We start from the raw sequence: 22,423 nt of genomic DNA on the forward strand, positions 1-22,423 counted from the left end.
CAAGAACTCTTTGGAATATAGACCTGTTTGGTCTTGTTTTGGAGAAGACATTCAGCAGATTATTGCTTAAAAAAATGAACGAATGAAAACGTTATCGAAGTTTAAATTTACTGTAAATCAAATGTTCTATACTAAACATTTACACAATCATTTTTACTATAAAATCAAAGCTATAAATCTAACCAAGTTGTGTTCCAGATTTGAGTTTTTTTAGACGCTGTACCAAAAATAGCCACCATGTGCCACTTCTATTCTCTTGGTATTTTTTGATTCTCTAACAAACTCATACATTTCTGTCCAAATACTTCTATCACAAAATAGTCACCAAATATGGAACATTGACTTTTCCGATATGTTTTTTGTCAAGATTATAACATTTTGTAATATGAAACCTGACACTGCCCACTAGAGGAGGAGCCCGCTAAAAGAACTGATAGAATTTTCATGGTAACACAATGTCCAATTTCAAAAGGGTTGATGAATTTTGAGCTTGTAAACTTTCCGATTTTGTCTATGTGTGTGTGTGTGTGTCTGTCTGTCTGTGTGTGTGCGTGCGTGTGTCTGTCTGTATGTATCTGTCTGTCTGTGTGTGTGTGTCTGTGTGTGTGTGTGTCTGTCTGTCTGCGTGCGTGCATGCGTGCGTCTTTCTGTCTGTGTGTATCTGTTTGTCTGTGTGTGTGTGTATGTGTGTGTGTGTCTGTCTGTCTGTGTGTGTGTGCGTGCGTGCGTCTGTCTGTCTGTGTGTGTGTGCGTGTGTGTGTGTGTGTCTGTCTGTGTGTGTGTGTCTGTGTGTGTGTGTGTGTGTGTCTGTGTGTGTGTGTCTGTGTGTGTGTCTGTCTGTGTCTGTCTGTCTGTCTGTGTGTGTGTCTGTGTCTGTGTGTGTGTGTGTGTGTGTGTGTCTGTCTGTGTGTGTCTGTCATTCTGTCTGTCTGTGTGTGTGTCTGTCTGTCTGTGTGTGTGTCTGTCTGTCTGTCTGTCTGTGTGTGTGTCTGTCATTCTGTCTGTCTGTGTGTGCATCTTTCAGATTATATGCAGTGCAGATTATACTTATGATAATTACTAAAATATGTGATACTAAAGGCAATAAATAAAAAGAGCGGCGAGTTAAGGGGTTTTAAAACAAGTCGACTAAAAGACTGAATACAATATTTGGTGATAATATATGATATTATGGGAGATTTACAGGCAATTTAAAAGCCTGGTCATTTTGGGCCGAGAACATCTAATTAGGTAAAGGGCTAAGAAAGTAAATAGGGTCAAATTAAATCCTGGGTCTATGTCTTTTTAACCCCAAGATTCATTTTAACCCTGCACTGAGCTACATTCATTGGACACTTGACATTTTAAAAGGGTGTTTGCATCACTGTCCACTTTCTATCCAACAACCAATCATAATCTGCCTCATTGGAAATATTCATACATTTAAAAGAGTTGCATATGCTTACAAGCGTTCAGCGTTTTCAGTCACTCCAGATTTACAGACGGATCCTTAAAACGAGTGGAATTTACTTTACGACTGGTTTTAGTTATGACTGTTATTTCCAGCTAGAATCCTGTGGACATTCCTTCAGGGTTTAGTGACTCGGGACATGTGCATAAGAATAATCAGTGTCAACATACTCTCCTGTCATCGTTGAACATTCAGTTTTACATTGGGTTTTAAAATACATTGATATGACTGACATCATGTATATCATTCGTCCCTGTCGAACTAGAGTGTGTGATCGTTCTGAGTCTTTTAAAATTCAAGCATCAAAGGTTTCCAACAAAATGGGATGTATGAGGAAAATAAGAAAATAGTTTTATAAACTATATACACAGAACATAATTTAACAAAGGATCCGAAATAGAGAAGAAAAAAAAAGAAAAGAACGTAAATGCATGTAAACTTTTATGCTGTTCTGACAAATATTATTACTATCCGGTATCAGAACATCTGAAAAGATGATTGATGTTTTACGACCAACACATATAAAGTCATATGTATTGCATACATGTACATCGACACACACACGAGTACGGGACCGTTGCGAGGTCACGTGTGTGTAGGCACCTCTTATGGTACACTTTGCGGTGTTTTGCGTCAGTACATTCCAGGTCCTTGATAATTCCAAAACAGAAGTTCTAAAACGTTTCAGCTGGTGCTCACAGAACTCTGCCCTCTAGTGGCAGTTACATGGTTCTTAGAAAGGTTCTCGATGGACCGGTGGGATAGCAAAGGAAAGTCAGAGCGTAAAATAACGATCACCATGGTGACCTTTGAGGTCTTTCTGCTTACCATTTTTCGGGCATTTCAGAAGCGAAACGAGAATGCCCGATTCTATATCTTGTGAGTCTATTCAAGTTTTATTCACACTTGACAACTAAAAGGGGTTGGTTAAAAGAAAGTGCAAAAGGATGTAGTCTAGGCTGGTTAAACCTCCTGACCGGGCTCCTCTGTCTCCGGGATGGCCTGAACCGGTCTGACGGGCGAGGGGAAGCGGAACCTCTCTCTGCGCTGCTTGTAATTGGGCGAGGATGAGGGCGAGTGGGCGGCCCAGCGGGACGGAGGCCGGCGATTGGCAGGACGAGCCGGACGCAGGAAGCAGGAGTCCAGAGGTGGAGCCACTGGAGAACGCGGCAGTTCCTGCAGTCAAGAAGAAAACACACAGGCCTTCAAACTCTGAGGCTCAGCAGGAAAGGCTTCTAGTCAAGTTAGATGGTGGTCGGTCTGCAAAAGTCTTGCAACATTAAAACAAAACATTCTGTTAATTGAAATTAAATATAAAGATTAGATGGAAAACTTGTGTTACTTTGGCAACTAACTGAAATAAATAAGTTTAAGTTGAATAGAACTACTAAATTTGAAATAAAAATAAATGAAAGCTAAATAGCAAAAAAACGCACAAAACTTTTTTTTTACAACACAAAATTCTAAATAAAAGCAAATTCAAAATACTTTAAATAAAGCCAAATATATGGTAAATACAAACAATTAGAACTATTGTAAATGCACTGCTAAAAAAAGATTTTCTTACTTAGTATTTTTGTGTCGTTTCTAGTCCAAACATCTAAAAAGTCTTAAAACAAGAAACAATTTACTAGACAAGCAAAAGTAATTGTCTTGTTTTGGGGTGGAAATTACTAAAAAATGAAGAGAGTTTTTGCTTAAAATAAGATAAATAATTTGCCAGTGGGGTGAGGAAAGTAATCTTAAAACAAGATTATTTTGCATACCCCACTAGCAGATTATTTTGCTTATTTTAAGCAAAAACTCTCTTCATTTTTTAGTAATTTTCCCCCCAAAACAAGACAATTACTTTTCCTTGTCTAATAAACGTTTCTTAATGTAAGCATTTTTAGAAATTTTGACTAGAAACAAGAGAAAAATACTAAGTAAGAAAAGCATTTTTTTTTGCAGTGTGGATGCAATTTGAACCTAAAATAGAAATGTTGCCTTGGCAATGATCTAAAATAAAATAAGTAAAAGTACTATAATTCCTCAAATTGAAATAAAAATAAATTAACGCTAAATAGAAGAAGAAAAAAAGACAAAAGCACACAACAAAATTAAAATGAAAACTGAAAATCTAAAAATAAAAGCAAAAAAAATAATACTATAAATAAATCTACATAGAAATATACAGAAGTAGAACTACTAAAAATAATTGTTATGTAAAATGAAAAATATTAGGTGGAAATCTGTAACTTAGATAAACCGAATTGAGTATAGAAATGGTGCCTTGGCAATGAACTGAAATAAAATAAGTTGAAGTACTAGAATTACTAAAAGTGACTGGAAAAATGACTGGAAATCTAAAAATAAAAGCTAATTCAAAATATATAAAAATAAATAAATATATTTGTATATTTATATATATACTTACTTTAATAGCATATAATACTTAAATAACACTGGTCTAAAAGTATAAGTACTTTTACAGATTAAACTATTAAACATCAACTCCACGCTTTCTGTAGCAGATGGTAAAGAAGAATATTAGTTTGTTTGAGCTGGACTGCAGTAATATCTGTGTCCACCTTCAAGACTCAGCTAAAAACATATCTATTTAATATGTATTTTGAGTAATGTGGCTATAAGGCCTGTGCTTGTCAAATGTATCGTATAGCACTATGTATAGTGACCTTGAGCTATGGAAAGGCACTATATAAATAAAACTTCGTCTTCTTCTGCTTTTGAGGAAATAGTTTGAGCTTGATTTATTCGAAACAACTGCGATAAAACAAAAACATTAAAATTGAATGAGATTCCCATGTGAGAGATGGATATTTTCTGTGGTTTTTATATAATATATTTTCTATATAAATCAGTGGTTTTATAATAATTATATAATTAAAGGCCCACTGAAGTGCTTTGAAACGCGTCACATTATTCAATGTTGACGTGATTTCCCCTGAAACGGCTTCAGCTGTTAGCAGCTCCTCCCCTTTTTTGAAACAGCCAATAGCGTTTCGTTAATATACAGTTTGACTAGAGCGCAAGAGCGGACCTTTCTCTGTTTGGTAAAGCCAGTTTCCTCTAACCGTTTATCATCATAATCTCCGCCACATCGCTTTGAAATGCAGCATTCAGTGCAGAATTCAAATGGGTCAATATGTTTGTTGTCTGCGCCGACTCGCGCATATGATCCGCGCTGCGCTCTCGTGTCTGTAGTCCACATTTAGACCAGAGCCGTGTGTGGTGTGTGTGCGCTGCTGCAGTGCATGAAACTAACGTGAAAACAGACTTTATTCACCTCAAATGAAAGCATATTTACACTGAATCGTTTCCTATCACATATATACTGTGCTATGTGCCTTTCACCCTGTAGAAATGAGTAAATGTGTGTTAACAACTCCTGACCGATTTCAGCCGCAGCTTCAGCAGAGTAGGGGGCGGGGCTTTAGATTCTAGAGAGCATTTTGATTGGACAGAAGATTTGATGAGAAAGTGAAGTCTGAGATGATGTCACCAAAATCTGAGATTCGTTTTAACGGAAGTGGGAGACTGTACATTTTGAATGCTTATATCTCCTTAATGCAAATCTTGTCATAGTTTTGGAACATACCAGCTCATAACTTTAAGGCTAACTCATAACACAGTCATACTAAAAGCTAAAAAACTTCAGTGGACCTTTAAATGATTTACGTTAATTGAAGTAAAGCTGAAATTACATCTAAAACTGAAACTTTAAATAGAACTAAAACTAAAATGGAAATAAATATAACTAATTTAAATATTTAAAAAAAGCACATAACACAACTACTATAACGATGAAAGGAAATCCAGAATATTAAAATACTAAATGAAAACTTCAACCAGGCGTAAAGTAGTTGTTAGATGTGAATGAGACCCAGCGTTAGCAGGTGTTAAACGGCACAATCATCACGAACAGCAGCCGATGAACCCCAACACAAACCACTAGCACTGCTAGCATGCTCACGTCCTGCTAACACCGACAGGAAACGCTACAGTACAGTCAACTCAGAAAACACAAGACGTGGCTCTGCAGTCTCCATCAGTGGGGCTGGTCAGGTTAAGACCCTTCGGACACAAATAATACATTTACAAACACGTAGTAATCAAAGGACCTAAGAAACATTAAAAGTTAAGTGATTATATTAATAGTTAAAATGGTAACACCATCCAAAAAGCCACGTTTGAGTTTGATATACAGGGACTCCAAAAGTATTTGGACACACACTCGCGTCACTTTTTTGCATTTTTTAAAAGCACTGTATATCAGTCAAAGTTTCTTGGCATATGATATTCCACGTCATATCGTGGATGAATAATTATGGTCCAATAAAACTCTGATAGCTTTTTGGATGACTGGTTATTAGTGAGATCAATTAATACCACACGATGGGCATGCTCACACCTACATGAGGACAAAAAAAGTGTGACCACAACGAAGCACATACAATATTTCCCATATTGCCCAGCGGTGATAGTGTCTAGAAACGGTGTGTGGCATGCGATGAGAGAAATCCATTAAAATCAGTGAGACGGCACACTAGTGAGGTCACGGTGAGGTCAAGTAGGATCGGTTGAACTTACTGCACGGCGAGCGCAAGCTGCGTTACAGTCCCCAGGGTGCAGTTAGTAAGACAGTATGGTTCTGGAGACAACCCAGAAAAACAGGAGTAAACACACTTGTCAAAATAACACAGGCACATCAGACTCAGGTTAGCACTACAGCGCTCTTCTGGGCAGTCCGGCGGGTCGCACGCATCCAAGGTATGACCTGTGAAAGCAGCCTCGCTGTCCTTTAAATGTAAATATTACAGCATAATATAGTTATAATAATCTTGGTGAGCCTTATAACCTGTCCAGTCATATTTCTCCTCAAAGCATCATATAATGGTTATAATCTAATCAAATTGTATTTTGCTTTTAAATATTGCCCAGTTAACATTACACAAGTGCAATAATATTAAATAATATATTATTTTAATATAATATAATTATATATATCATATTATATAATATTAATATATGCCTTGACATAATATTTATTATTGCAATGAATAAATAAACAAATTAAATAAATAATTAAAAGAAGAAATAATATAAATAAATATGTTGGTTGTATGCTATCAACAATAATATAATTAATATAATATAATATAATATAATATAATATAATATAATATAATATAATATAATATAATATAATATAATATTGTAATGCATAAATAAACAAATAAAAGAAACAATTAAAACAAATAATATAAATAATAAATAAATATTTTGTCTTTATTATCAACTTCACAATGCATATACTGTGTATATATATATATATATATATATATATATATATATATATATATATATATATATATATATATGGGGTTTGTGCAATGACGCTGCTATATATATATATATATATATATATATATATATATATATATATATATATATATATATACAGTACATTATGTTAGATTCGATTAATCAATTTGAAAGCACTAATATAATATATATCTATGCAAAATATATCCGCTTTGTTTGCATTTATTATTGGGATGAAATGTGATCTGGACACATGATTTTCACCCTTATACACAGTAATCTGTGCATGACAGACAATATAAAAAGCCTTAAAATTCAGATTTATATCATAAGGCAATCTCCTCTATTTAAAATCAATAGAGATGATGTACAATATTTTGCTAAATATTACCCGCTAACGTGTAATACCATGGGCTAAAGTGTTTAGTGTTTAGAAATTAATGTTTAGTAATATCCATGACATCAAATCCCAGATGCATAAACTGCTCACAAACAACCATCTGCCTTTAATGATGTTAAAATCTTTGTAAATGTGTCTTTGGCCATTAACAGGGCATCGTGGGTTTGTGCAATGACGCTGCTCCAACAGTAAATGCTGATCTGTTTGCATGTCTTACGCTTTCATGTGAGAGATTAATCTCCTAAATGGATAGAGGTTGGCAGGCATTAAACACTGGATACAACTTTATCACAGTGAATCAGAACATCATGCATCCAAAGAAGTTATGTAAGCTAGTTTCCCCGTGACTATGCTACTGTTAGCATTGCAACAAAGCAGCGCGCTAAAGCATACAGCTCAGATGTATAAGACCTGCATTCAGGCAGCATTAGGAAGCTGGGAATGAGACTTTTTGATTATTTTATATAACATAATTTTGTATTTTGAAGCTGCATTGTCCAAAGACCAAAACCTTTAACAAGCAGTCCAATTTATACTGTAACATACAGTCCACAAAAATAAGACACAACTAAATGTCTTTGTACCCGCATGAAAGAACAAAATAAGAGAAGATAATAACTTGTTTCTAGAAAGCAAATGGAGACATTTGATAAGGTCTCCTGCATCCTGCATGTTTTTCCTGAGAGAAAGACCCCAGTAATTTTGCATGTAGAGTTTCAGAAGGAATCTCACCATCTCAAATAGTGCTCGAACTGACACTAATGTCAATTTTTGAGTAAATGGAAAATCATGCTGTTTTCATGCATGTGTCTTTAAATGCAAATGAGCTGCTTCTCCCCACCCCTTTCCAGAGGAGGGCGGAGCCTCTACAGCTCACACCTTGGACACTCTGCAAAAAACTAAAACATCTGTTTGGTTTCTCTTTCACGTCTTGTTGCGCTTAAACTGTCAAATACACACAAAGTTATGTCAAACAAAGTTCACATAAACAGTCGGTTATGTCTATGAACGTTAACAGCAGGAAAATAAGTTGCATGTGTAAATTGGATCTGTGTATTAAAGTGAAAGCAGCGTGATATACAGTACCTACTGCTGTTAATATGAATCAAACAACAAAAGAAAACAAAATCACTCACTGCTCTTGATTGAATAACTTATTTAAATGCTCTGGCGAGGAGATAAACATGGCAGACTGCGTACAGCTCACTAAGGGGCGGGGTCTATGCTAATAGGGCGGAGTCTGTCAGCAGTCATAGGCGTGGTGATTAAAAAAAAGAGGAGTAGGTGGATTTTTACCATTATAGGGTGTTTGTGTACACACACTGTCAACACACATTTATGTTCAAACACCACGTAAAACTGGATTTTGCATAATAGGTCCCCTTTACAAAATAAATATGGTCAATTTTTATTTCATGTTGACTTTATGTCTCATGAGCTATAAAAAAGCAACCGCCAAGTAATAAATTCCTCCTCTAGGTAATGAAATAAACCTCTGCGTTACCTCAAGACATCCAGGTTTCTCTGCGTCTCCGGTTCTGTTCGGAGCAGCTGCAGATGAAGCAGAAAGCCTCCTCTCCTCTCTGAAGCTCTGCTCCAGTAGTTTCTTATTTAAGATCCGTGCAGCGTTCTCCGCTAGTGTGTAGCCCGGAGGAGCGGACAGGTCCTGTCGGATGCTAATCCCCTCTGGAGTTTTCTCGCCCTGCGTCTCTACAATGAGCTGCACTGGGCTTGGGGACCGGCCCCGAGAGTTTCTTAAAGGCCCCTGTGCAGCACAAACACCGGGAGATTTGGGGTCTGTTGGCCCTTGAGGACCTGCTTCTGTGGGACGAGAGCGGCTAGGGGACTTGTTGAATTTCTGCATGGTGTCATAAGCGACAGGCGTGTGGTCGATGATGTTGAAGAGGCTGGAGAGGCCGTCATTAATGGTGGTGTGAACAGGACTGTCTCTAGTCGTCGTGGAACGAGCCCAAGCCGATTCGTTGTTGCCTTTTTGCTGCTGGGCAGTGGCTGTTGGGGTGGGAGCACGGGTCTGGCTGACAGGTTGTTCTGCTTTGCTAGCATTAGAGGGTTTCCGTTGAAGCTTGGGTGAGCCGTATTTCGGAGAACAGCACGGGCGTTCAAACTTAGCCTGTACGACTGGAGAGTACTGCATCTTCCTCAGGCTCCTAGAAGGGGAAGAGATGGGAGTGGAGCCTCCTTTGGGCGTTAGACATCGGTGAGGGCTGCTTGTGATTGTGCGAAGAGCATCCGTTTGCAGTCCAACGCTGATGGTCTGGGTGGTTTGTGTCCCCCGTGTGGTTAAACCATTCGTCTGGCATGCCATGTCCCGTAGCTGCCTTTCGGGAGGGCTGGATCCAGATGCAGATGATCGCATGGCATTCCGGGCAGAAAACGCCTTTTCCTTCATGTCGTCGCTCAGATTGCGAGATAGCTCCAGCTCCAGTGACGAAGTATACCCAACTGCAGAGCAAATCGATGGATGTTCTCCAGGCCTAAGCCCTGCCTCCAAATTACTCCTGAGCTCACATGGCCACCTTCCTCCAAACACCTCCTCTGCACCTCCTACTACATCTCCTGCACCTCCTACTACCTCTCCTGCCTTTACTTTAGTCACTTTAGAGAACATGTACTCCTGCTCGGAGGTGACTGGAGCTGACCGCTCCCCTCGAGAGGGACTGTGGAGGACATGCACCCCAAACTGGTCTCCGCCCTGGGTCACCCTGAGCGGGAGGTTTTGGCAGTACTCAGGGCTACTCATGGTGTTGGTGGTCAAGGTGGCGCTGGTGGTCAGGAACCAAGAGGCTGGCTGGAATGCTTCTGAAGTAGACTCGGCCCTTCTGGATTCTGCCCAGGCCTCCATCACCGGAGAGGGCATTACTGGGCCAGGAATGGGGCAAGTGGCCAGGGAGCTGGTGGGCAGATGCCAACCCTTACTATTAAACTCCTCAATGTATTTGAGGTCATCCGGTGAAAGGGGAGGAGTCACATCGTCCCGTATATGCTCGCCAGACTTGCTCTTATCTGGTAGGAAGGGGGAGCTGTCCATTAAACGCTGGAAGTCGCTCATGGAGCAAACTGACTTCGCCCTATGGAAGGAAAAACAGTTACAATGCTGTTATTGAACATTATACGGGACACTATTTTTGACTCATCTAACATCTTGGATTATTTTCTCATAGCTTAAAGCAATGTATTATGGGATTGCCCTATCCGCAAAGTATAGATGTCACTGCCTACGTATGGACTTGCCATTGCATCAGAAGGGGTATATGTATGTTTTTGCAGGGTTAACCCTATGTTCCCCTAACCCTGGGAACATAAGACCCAATATCATATGTTCATTATTTGGCATATAAATATTGGGAACATTGGGACCTTGGAAACTGGAGAACATAGAACCTAGAGAACTTGGATCCTGGGAAAATGGGACAGAACATAATAATGACTCTATAAGAAGTAGGGGTTAAACAGATTTATAGTTGATCCGTCAGGCCCCATGGTGATGTGTTTCGCACATTAATTTGCTAAGTTTCACCATCAACTCTGTACTAGTGCGCTGTTATCTGAGCACACACAGAGAGCTGCGTTTTTTAATTGATTCCTATTTTGCCTCTCCATACGCTTGAATGGACACATACACACAACAGTATGCCAGTATACCATGTATTCTCTGCAAGTTAAACACAGTCGGGAACACATGTCTGGAGTTAAGAAACACTCTGAGAAAGGCTGAATGGCAGAAATGCATCCGTGTTTTAGTTATATTTGATTGTTTCTATGTGAGCCATGTATTGAATAAAGGCTTTTTAAATTAATGAACCAGAGGAAGTGCCTTGGCTCGTCTTTTTTTGTTTGAAAGTTTGAAAGCCAACCAAAGAGCACCTTATTACTTAATAAAGGTCCGTCCAGAAAGCATCACTCCAAGATGTTTTTATTTATCAGTTAAGAAAAAAAATCAGATGTGTATAATTATATTGGATCCATGCATTTGGGCTTAAAGGACCGAAGCCTATTAATGCCTGCAGTCATTAATGTTAATCAAACAACAAAACTGAGCTTTAACAAAGATTAATTTATTTAATTTATACAATGAACACTGTAATGTTATTTTACATTTAGCCCTAATTATTACATGTCTGTACCTGAATACACTAAAGTTAGATGCTTTATTTGTAATTTGGTGGCATTGTATATAGGCTTGCAATTGGTGTATTTATTTTTATTTTTTGCAGACTGTTCACTTGTCTTTCATAATGTTTGAATGTGATTAGTTAGGCTAGTTTTTGCTGTGGTATAAACAAGGTGTGATTTAAGTAATTCATGGAAAGCAAATGACATTTGCCACCCCCTACAAAAACATTTTTTTGCTGATCCGAAAAATTATCTAATCCATGAATCAATCAATATGATCCAAACCGTTTGTTTTGTGATCCGCTGAACCACTAAAAAGGAGCATGTTGATCATACTGTAAAACACTCAGTACAGTAGGTAGACAGCATGCCGGGTTAAATGTGTCAGCCCCAAAGGATGAGTATCTTTACTAGAACATTACCAATGTACAAATGATCTTTATTTGTTGCTGGGAAGTTTAATCTTCAGCCTACTGAGATTAAACTGTTCCTTTCCATTTATAATTCTCATGAGAGGTTGCCGATACAGCAACGGCACAGTCTAAACATAATTGCTAACCTACACTCAAACAAGGGCAAAGCGAGATCGATTGATCAGTACAGGTTTAAAGTGGGACGGTCGGGAAAAGACACTGTAGCTTATTTGGAGTAAATCAAACAACGATGAGGAGACCTTTGAAAAGGACAATGATACTGGATCTATAACTGGACTCACAGGAATTCACCACCAGATAACAAAATCACCAACTTAAGTGTACATAAACACACACACATTAATATTTATATCTTTCTGAGGCTAATACATAAAACATATGAAATAAGCAAATTAGCAGTATTTTCTGAGACCAACATCACCTTTATTATTCACACTTTGGCATTTGACCAAACCCTTAACTCACCCTTAACCCGACACTAGAGTACATTTTGGCATCTACCTATTTGTACTATGGAGATAAATGATACCTCAAATAATTTGTCTTTTTGGGAAAAGGTGTGAGGCTGTTACTAAGTGATCAGAAGATGAGGATACAACTCTCAGCATTGAAATATAAGATAATTTAGTTCATTTATTAAGCAGTTTTCAAGCTGTTTGTCAAGTTTTGCTATTGTTCTGAGGACTTAGCAAAACGTTACGTATTTAGAAGCATGCATGGGACACACACACACACATAAACAAAGCCTGTACCTGAGTAGACTGCCACTGCTCTTCTCTTCCTCATAAATGGCAGGATCCACACTCTCAGAAATCTCATTCAGTGCCTGAAAAAACAACACAGTTTTACATTAAACAGAGCTTCTTTATCAAATAGTGTGTGTGTGTGTGGGGGGGGGGGGACTCTAAGCAATATTTACATTTACATTTAATCATTTAGCAGACGCTTTTATCCAAAGCGACTTACAAAAAAGGGGAGAGCAATAGAAGCAACGAAACAGACAAGGCCAACAACCTGTAAGAGCTGTAAGAAATCTCAAATAATTAGCACAGTACACAATTTTTTTTTTTTTTTTTTTTTAATAGACATCTACAACACAAACTCACGTACGCAAAATACAGAACACTGGATTTGGATAGCTAAGATAACAACCCATTAGGACTAAGGCTGATGCCCCAACTGTTGTCGTTAATGCGGATTCAGTGGCCCAATGGGTTGGTTTTGTATGGCATTCTAGCTAAACGCGCAGCAATAGCCATCTACAACAAAAACTCACGTACTCAAAATACAGAACACTGGATTTTGATAGTTATGATAACTGTTATGAACGCCTTGAGCGGTTGGAGACTCCAATGGACAGAGGAAACAGTTGGTCAGGGTTAAGTGGTTTTTATTGTGGCACAGGGTGACAGACACTCAGGTGGGAGAAAAAACCAACAACAAAAGAAAACAAAACTTAGATGCAACAAAATATAAACTGCACCAAACAATATATAATGGTGGAAACAACCTGACCTGTGTGTGCAAACTGCACTACATAAGCAGCACATTCCCAGAGACTCTCTCACAGTCTCTTAAGAGTCTCCAGTTGTAGACTCAGACTGTCCATGGTCTGCCTAGACCTCTCCACACCTCCTATCTCTGAACTGCCCAACTAACTTTCTGGAGTCATTTTATAGGCCTGACTCCTCCTACTTTGGAACCTACCATTTTGGAAGGTGACATGTTGCACAGACATCACAGGAATACATAATCAAAAATAACAAAACAATAACAAGAATAATTAATACAAATAAAGATGCAAACAAGAAATCATATCTGCAAATATACATAAAAATACATATTGAAAGAAAACAAATAACTTGAGAAGCCTTTATCTCCTACACCTGAGAATTGACTCTCCAATGATGGCACAAGATGGAGGACAAACAACTATAAATGGATTGGCTGTCAAATTAAACAGGTTTGGCCAACGACTACTCAAATCTGGTAAGTATCATCTGTATCTCTCACACTGTATTCAATAAACGATGTAAAGCAAATACTTGTGGTGGTGATTTATTTCTATATGAGAAAACAGTTTTATTATGCTATCATCTGCACTTGATTGCTAGTTTACATTTCTTAGGTAACACTACACACAGGACATCGTACCAACAGTTTACAACACACAGTTACATCAAATATTCCACAGTTCCATGCATACATGAATGTATGTCAGCTAACAGACTGATAATACATGAGGCCGGTGTGTGTGTGCATTACGTGCATGTGTATGTGTGTGTGTAGTCCATGACTAGTCGCAGGCTTACCCTGTGACAATAACTATGTAACACACCCGCCTGAAGGCACAAATCCGGATGAGAGACGTAGATATGATCCAGGAGTGTGCGCTTTTTGGTCGTTGCTGTGGTGATCAGTAAGTGCTATTCTGTATTGGTCAAGTGCAATTGGAAAAGATGTGTCTTAAGATGTTTTTTAAAAATGGCTACAGACTCGGCAGCACGAATTGAGATCGGCAGGTCATTCCAACAGGTGGGAACGGTCCAGGAAAATGTCCGTGAGAGCGATTTCATGCCTCTTTGGGATGGAACCACGAGGCGCCGCTCACTCGCAGAACGCAAGGTTGTGGAGGGTGTGTAAGTCTGAACAAGTGAGTTTAGGTATATTGGTGCAGAGCCAGTGGTTGTTTTGTAGGCGAGAACTAGTGCCTTGAATTTGATGCGAGCAGCCATTGGCAACCATTGCAGTTTGATGAAGAGAGGCGTAACATGCGCTCTCTTCGGCTCATTAAAGACCACTCTCGCCGCTGCATTCTGGATCAGCTGCAAGGGTTTGATAGTGCATGCTGGAAGCCCAGCCAGAAGAGCATTACAATAATCCAGTCTGGAGAGAACAAGAGCTTGAACCAGGAGTTGTGCAGCCTGTTCTGATAGGAAGGGTCTAATCTTTCTAATGTTGTATAAAGCAAATCTTACAGGTTATACATCATATTATTGATCTTTAATGCTATCAGCAAGGTTTTAAACAGGGGTCTTATCTGGAAAATGATTCCTTTTGATCTTATTTTTGATTGATCTTTAAGTAAATACACTCAAAGCTTTCTAATGTATTTCCTTATTGAAGGGAAAAGGAAATCAGGATTCTGGAGTACACTAAAAGCCTCAAAACAGAAACTTGAAATTTTGTGTAGCACAATGTAACAATTCTTACTAATTTCACATGTTAAGATGTTAGCCAATCACAATAGAGGTAATTCACATCTAGAACTATTTTACGGCAGCAAAAACAACCTGAAAGTCAGAAAGTGGATGGATAATGGTAAATATTATGTTTTTGCTGACTGCCATAAGTGGACCTTAGGGGGAGGGGAAATGAAAAAGGCATGATATGAAATGTGCCTCGTCGTGCAGTGTGAACTTTTGATTACTCTGTCTTACTTCATTCAGGTGGGGGAACCTCTTTTCGCTGTCCAATCGTGATGGAGGGGGAACCTCGGCCTCGCTCAAGGGGTCCAGCGAGAGTGCGTCCAGAAACAGGCTCTCTGGGGGCCGGTGTCCCTCACAGGGTCTGGGTCTGCCCACCGCCCCCTTCTCCTCCAGTGTGGCCTCCGAGTCAGAGTGGGAGCGCATGTGTGGGGCTGTGCAGGGTAAGCGCGGGGATCTAGGAGCCTTACATGGGCTCTCCTGAGGGGAGAAGACATGCACTGCGCCTCCTTCTGCTGACTGTACAATGTCTTTCTGCATCTGGGATGGAGGAGAGGAGATATTAATGGAAGCTTGTTTCCACCACAATTTTTTTTAATAATAATAAAAAAGGTACCTGTGACTTATTCTGACTTTTCTCATTATTGCAAGTTTATATCGCGCAATTCTGTTGTCAAATTTATATCACGCGCGCCCATCAACGAGCTTAGTTTGGTTACGGGAGCTGTTGGCATTACTGTCATTTTGCTATTATACCATGAAATCGACAATGTCACAAAAGAAGTGTGTTTCTGGTTGTGAGGGAAAGATAACCTAGTTCAACTTCCCAAATAAGCCAGCGTTAACAGTGGATGCAGTTTGTTTTCCCGGAGCAGCAACGGAGTTCTGCAAGTGTGTGTGTTTGTTCCCAATCATGAGTGGAAACCGCAGGCAGTGAGTGAAACTGCATCAAATGTGTGTGTTTTGTTGCCAATCGTTACATAAGTGCATTCAAATGTAAACACAAACATTTAGTTAATCAAAAGATATTCAGGGATAATGCCATGATGTATTTTGTGTGTGAGTGGGTGTGTGTGTGTGTGTGAGAGAGGATCTCTTTAGCTCCGCCCACCGCACACCTGCATGAGTTTGGCTGTTTTCAGAAAGAATCGGTACAGCGTATCTGTCTTTTATAAATATGATAAAACTAAAGACTCTTCAGAGATATGAAGGATGCAATACTACTCTATAGGTACTCAAGATTAACAAGAGATTGTGAAACTGTGTGTGTTATGTACTCTTTAAGGCAGTGGTTCCCAAACCTGTCCTGGAGGAGCACTGCACATTTTCCCTCATCAGACACACCTGATCCAACTCATCAGCTCATTAGTAGAGACTGCCAGATCTGAAGTGGGTGTGTCTGAGGAGTAAGACATACTAAATGTGCAGTGCTGGGGCTGGGGGCAGGACAGGTTTGGGAACCACTGCTTTAAGGTATTGAAATATATATGTAAAATACGTAGGTATTACAGCCCCAGACCTTTTCCATCTTGTGGTGCATGTCCCTTAAGCTGCGGTCCCATTCCTGCCTCTCTTTCTCGAACCGCTCTAGCAGTTCATTCCGCTCGCGGGTCCAGCGCTTTTCTCCATGCTGCAGTTTCCAGCGCAGCTCCAGTGCCTTGCTGTGACTGTCGGCCAGTAGACACCGCTGCTCTTCCCGTTCCTGTTGCACCACATCTGCGCCTGCAGACTCACCTCTGACATCCTGCAGCTGCATGGACAACAGCAGAGACATAGAAGAGCATAAATGCCTGCATAGGGAATGCTCAGAATAGAAAACTACTCATACTAGCTTTGCGCAGCATGCACAGTCGCACAATTGATCTATCCACAGAGTTACGTGTTACAAAAATGTGTAGCATACATCCAGAAGCCACTGTGTGAAACTCTGTATCCCACAATGCAATGCACTTGACTATTTCTTGACTTATTGGGCGTTTCTCAATACACAAAGTCCAGACTTGCATCCTTGGTAGTTCGGACGTTTCAAGTTTGACTCAGGAGAACAAACTCCCAAGGACAGGACGCAAGTCCTGTAATTCTGGAACAGCAGCATTTTTGATGGTGTCACTCAGTTTGCTCCGGTTATCTCTGTATGTATATGTTTAGGCAACAATATAACAAAATATGTTAAAATACCACTCTCCCCTCTTCTATGTTTTCATTAAAAAAAATCTTAAACATATTAAAAAGCCAAACAAATGTGGATCAGACAAAGCGTACATTAATTATCTTTAATGCATGTCTATTTGTGAAAAAACGAAATATAAATATTTATACTAAATATCTTTGTTCACATTTTAAAAATATTAAATATATTAATATGTGGTTCAGGCAACGTGCATTTGTACTGATTATTTTTACTGTAATAAAATGACATAAAACAGAATCCTGTCTCTTTTTGCTAAATGTCAGTTTTAATGATCAATAATAGCCATTATAAAAGTAAAAGCTATAAGAAACTACAAAAAAATTTTTTTCAGTCGAATGTACAAAGTTATTGAGTGGGCTAAAAAGGTAAAGTTTAATAGCCTAAATATATAAAGTTATGAAACTTCTCTTTGGCCAGAGAAGGAACAAATTATAGATTCATGAAACCAAATATCACAAGTTAGATGTACACAAGACTATATCTTATGTTTAATCTCCACAGAGACATCAGAGCCAGCAGCAGACGGAGGACTAGCCGAGGAAAGGCTGCTCTCGGCGGGGTTAATGAGCACTGAGCACCCGCGGATCTCCTGGATCTCACAAAACATCCGAAAACATCAGATCAAATTTTTAAATAGCCACTATCTATATAACTAAACCACTGAATTGAGCTTTAAACATGTACATTCTCACCTGAAAAACTCTTATAACTACATTTTGTGACACAACAACAGTAGTATTTTAAAATTACATGGTTTTCTCCACCACTATTGACACTTGCTGGTTAATGTGAGATGCATTATGGGATTCCTCGCAAGTCCGCACAAGTCACCTCTCGATGCATCCTCGAAAAAAGAGCCGGATCAAGCACACATCCGGGGATTTGAACTGCACTTTGGGTAGATGTGAACTTTGAACTGGAACAAGACTTGGCCAGCGACTGATGACGATTTACACGTCCACAAGAACACAAGTACAGACAATAATGCATATTGAGAAACGCCATAATTTATTCAGATTGACACCAGTTGATGCAAACAACGGACTAAAAATGCAAAATAACCAGATACATTTCCAAGATGATAATATGATACCACTTGCTGAATTAAACATGCAACATACTGACATCATATGACAACAATCTAACAAAGTGCATGCAGTACAGTGAAGTCCAAATACACCTCCCTCACGTCTCGCCAGATGTTCCTCAATCTATTCGCTGCATGAGCGAGCAGGGCTTCTCTGAGATCTGCTTCCTTTTAATAGGCCATGAGTGTGTTTGACGGCTGAAGTGCACCACTGTATAAATATAGCTGGCTATTTAAAGACGCTCCCTAACTCACTGACACCAAAACAGCCACTGTAAGCAAGTCACTGTATGCTGAAAGCAATGCACGGCACTGCAGATGCTTAATGTCTAAGCATCGCTGCTTAACTAGATTTATGTCTAGTTATGACAGTTTTATGACAAGACCAGATTTTACTAATTCAACCTTTCAGAAAGTCATCTTGGACTTTGATAAAATTGATCATTGGCTGAAAAATGCTATATACTCTCCCGTTCAAAAGTTTGAAATTGGTAAGAATTTTTTATGTTTCTGAAAGAAGTCTCTTTTGCTCACCAAGGCTGCATTTATTTGATCAAAAATACAGTAAAACATCAAAATTTAAAATAATTGTTTTCTATTTGAATTATTATATTAAAATATATATTAAAATGTATTACAGTGTAATTTATTGCTGTGATGTAAAGCTGTATTTTCAGCATCATTACTCCAGTCTTCAGTGTCACATGACCCTTCAGAAATCATTCTCATACAATGATTTGATACTCAAGAAAATTTTCTGATTATGATTATCAATAAATGTCACTTTTTTAAATAAAGTATTAATAACATATAGTATTAAATATTAAGTATTAAGTATTAATTTCTTCTTTTTGAAAGAAGTCTCTTTTATTTTAAATATTCAAAAGTTGAGGTCAGTACTTTTTTCTAAAATAAATTCATAATTTAAAATGAATAAATTAAAGAAATTACTAATTTAATTCAGCAAAGACGTGTTAAATTGATATAAAGTGATTGATAAAGATTAATATTTTGAATAAATGGTTAACTTTTTATTCATCAACGAATCCTGAAAAAAAGCATCAAAGGTTACAAAAAATATGATCATATTTAAATATCAACTTAGCATCAAATCATCATATTAAAATGATTTCTGAAGGATCATGTGACACTGAAGACTGGAGTAATGATGATGAAAATTCAGCTTTGATCACAGGAATAAATTACATTTTAAATTATATTAAAATAGAAAACCATTTTGTATTCAATTTTAATAATATTTCACAATATTATATTTTTTTCTGTATTTTGATCAAATAAATGCAGCCTTGATGAGCATAAGACTTCTTTCAAAAGCGTTAAAATAGTAATGTTTCCCAAGTATTGACTGGTACAGTATGCAGAATTGATAAAAAATATAAAAAAAAAAAGCTCTCCCCCACAACATGTGTATGTATTTATCTGCTTAGCATTCTAATATCAGACTGGTGAGTGCGAGACTGACTGTTTTGTTACTGTAGTGAAACTTGTTAGGCTGCCCTGAGCATACAGGTGTGCTGCGCGGTCATTCACAGGTGATTCTGCTGTGATGTATGTTTTGTTTCTGTACCTTGATGACATGACTCCTCATTTCAGCCCGCTGTATCTCCCACGCTGCTCTCTCATTGGCTAGTGTCTGCTGTAGCTGCCAGCGCCGCTGCGCCTCGTCCCGTAGCTCCGCCCTGAACTCCTCCAGTAGAGATCGCAGGGCGTGTAAAACACGGAGACTGTCGCCTGCCTGTAGATAGAGACAGACAAGCACAGAGGACTGTAATGTTGCTGCTTGAGCATGAAAAAGCTCTGCAAACTTATAAAGTCCCTCCAGCGAGAGTTCTTCTCTATATCAGTGTGTTAGTGTTTCTGAACTCTCTGAATTCTCTCAAGACTCCATTGTAGTCTTAAATTTTCTTTGCTGGATGAACATTTCACAATATACCTCATTTAAATAATTCCCACCCAGGACGTGCGCAAAATAAATGGGCATGGCCTGGTTGAGTTCATTAGTAGTGTTGAAACCAAGCGGCAACCTTCCCTTAGTTTCTCTTAAAGCCAATACAGAAGTGACTTAAACTGCAATTCACCGACTGGCTCCAGAAGGAGCAGAATCTCATTGAGCCTCATGTTAAAATGCCCGACTTTATAGCAGGAAAAAAACATGTTTACAACCATGGTACAAATTGTGGTTTTGGTCTACACGGCTAATTTTGGCCTTCATGACAACTGTGAGGGGGGTTAAATGTTTATAACTCATTTGTTTGCATTATATAAAGCCGTAAAGTTCTGCATAATTAAGGGCGTGGCCACTTTGAGTGACAGGTGGATAGCTGTTTGTTTGCTGTCTGTTAGTCATCACATCACCTCAGCTCCGCCCACGTCCCGCCTCTTTGCCGATTTTCTGTTATCCAGGAGTGACAAGCGATGACGCACGATGGCAACGGCCAGTGCGTCTCTACTTTATGCTTCAAAACTGCTCTTCAGAATCCTATGGGTGAAGTCACGGACACTACGTCCATATTTTTTACAGTCTATGGTTGAAACTTACGGTTATGGCAAGGGGCGGGACATTTCCCAAACATGGTGGAAGCGCTTGACTAATCACAACACACTGCTCCAGCTGACCAATCAGAGGACATTGTGCTTTATAGGAGGAGAGGCTTCATTGAGCCAGGAACTAAACAGAGCGTTACTGACAGACTAAGTACAAAAACAACTTAAAGGGTCAAGAAACCCCCCTGTTGAAGCGGTGTTTTTTCACATCTTCGATTTGAAAAGGCTTGTTAAAAGGGGAGTGGTTGACTGTGAAAAGGTGGGATGGTATTGTGTGGAAAGAGGGAATGGTTTGCATAAATAGGGGAGTGTCATTATGTGCATTGAGATTAGCGATACCAACAGCAGCAGTTACAGCGGTTCTGAGACATGTTCTTGGTTCACGTTGGCATTGTTTACCACAGTGAGATTAAATGAGGGATGAGTACAGCGAATGAGAGAGCTCTGAGACATTAAGTGGCGTGCAGCAGAGATCGCAAATCATTCAGCTCTTCAAACCAGCATAATTCAGTGTTGAAATGAAAATAAATGTTATTCTGTATGACGAAATATTTTGCAAACGTGATAATTAAACTATATTTGTCCAAATATGCACGCTGTTTGGCAAGATGAACAACGCGCCGACGTGATAAGACTAAGAGAACATGAACCACTCACGAACATGCTTGCAATGTGATAGAGGTAATGCAGCCTTCAGGTGCTCTCGGAATTATCGTAAATACGAGTTTCCTGAGGTAAAAATTGAATGATACAATTTCCGATGGCACATGAAGGCAGCATAATTCTAGATAGGTAAAAGCGAAGGGGTTTGAGGTTTCATGTCTTGACCGCGCATCTGAAGCACAGAGCGACGCGCTCGGTTGCCGTGACGATCTGCGCTGTCTATCACTCGGCAGCTAAATCTATATTTGTCCAAATATGCAGCACTCTGTTTCACTAAGAGCCCGAACACATGCGGTTTAGTGCATGTCTATGACCACAAATAAAACGAAAAGGTGGCTTTTGATTCTTGTTATTTCATCAAAAATATTGTTCATTAGCCTATAGATCGGTTACTTTGCACTCCTGACATAAATGAGATAGTCAACGCTTGCAGGTTCGGCATGAAATTCCTCAGGGTTTTTTTACTTTACCGAGCCTTTGGTAGCAAAGGCTTCCACAGACGGCGCCCGATTACAGCTCGCTCGGCGCCCTTACGTTACTTCGTATCAGCACAATGCCTCACTTTCCTCCTTGACTTTTCGTACGCAGCTTTCAAAACTTCCCTAACATACAATAATGATGGAAGATGATGAGCCTGACTGAAGTGACTGTCTCATGTATATTAACTAAATTATCTTGTATGCATACTACAGCGCAGGGATTGGACTGAATGAACTTTATGTGATGAATATATATCGAGAATCACTCAGAGCGGTCGACGTCAGCATGTCCCCAGCAGCCCATACATGGACCGAAAAGCTCACGCTGACGTCAGATTCCGTGACGTTGCTCCGACTAAACTTTTCAAACCGGAAGACAGAAATCGCTCTGAAAAATCAAAAAATAAATATGTTTCACTTATGAATTAGAATAATTAGTAACTTTAGTTTTTTCAATGATGTGCAACCTATACATATCTGTTTATATCT

The 22,423-nt window shown here is 39.0% G+C and overlaps 1 protein-coding gene across 4 annotated transcripts in view; it reads right to left on the minus strand.

Annotated features, from left to right (window-relative positions):
* Window positions 1-888: 888 nt before the first annotated feature.
* Window positions 889-22,423, minus strand: part of LOC137089279 (microtubule cross-linking factor 1) — a 75,368-nt gene continuing 53,833 nt past the window's right edge. For 3 of the 4 annotated variants that reach the window (XM_067452818.1, XM_067452817.1, XM_067452819.1), the window contains 6 exons: window positions 19,816-19,983; window positions 16,469-16,699; window positions 15,184-15,489; window positions 12,496-12,569; window positions 8,680-10,264; window positions 889-2,626 (listed from right to left, as the gene is read on the minus strand). In XM_067452818.1, coding sequence (XP_067308919.1) covers window positions 2,414-2,626; window positions 8,680-10,264; window positions 12,496-12,569; window positions 15,184-15,489; window positions 16,469-16,699; window positions 19,816-19,983 — 2,577 coding nt within the window. In that variant the 3' untranslated portion in view covers window positions 889-2,413. Of the gene's footprint in view, window positions 2,627-6,040; window positions 6,102-8,679; window positions 10,265-12,495; window positions 12,570-15,183; window positions 15,490-16,468; window positions 16,700-19,815; window positions 19,984-22,423 lie in introns of all 4 variants that reach the window. The other variant, XM_067452820.1, reaches the window with a different exon arrangement.

The sequence above is a fragment of the Pseudorasbora parva genome, chromosome 9 (genome assembly GCF_024679245.1).
Source record: "Pseudorasbora parva isolate DD20220531a chromosome 9, ASM2467924v1, whole genome shotgun sequence".
NCBI classification, from domain to species: Eukaryota; Metazoa; Chordata; class Actinopteri; order Cypriniformes; family Gobionidae; genus Pseudorasbora; species Pseudorasbora parva.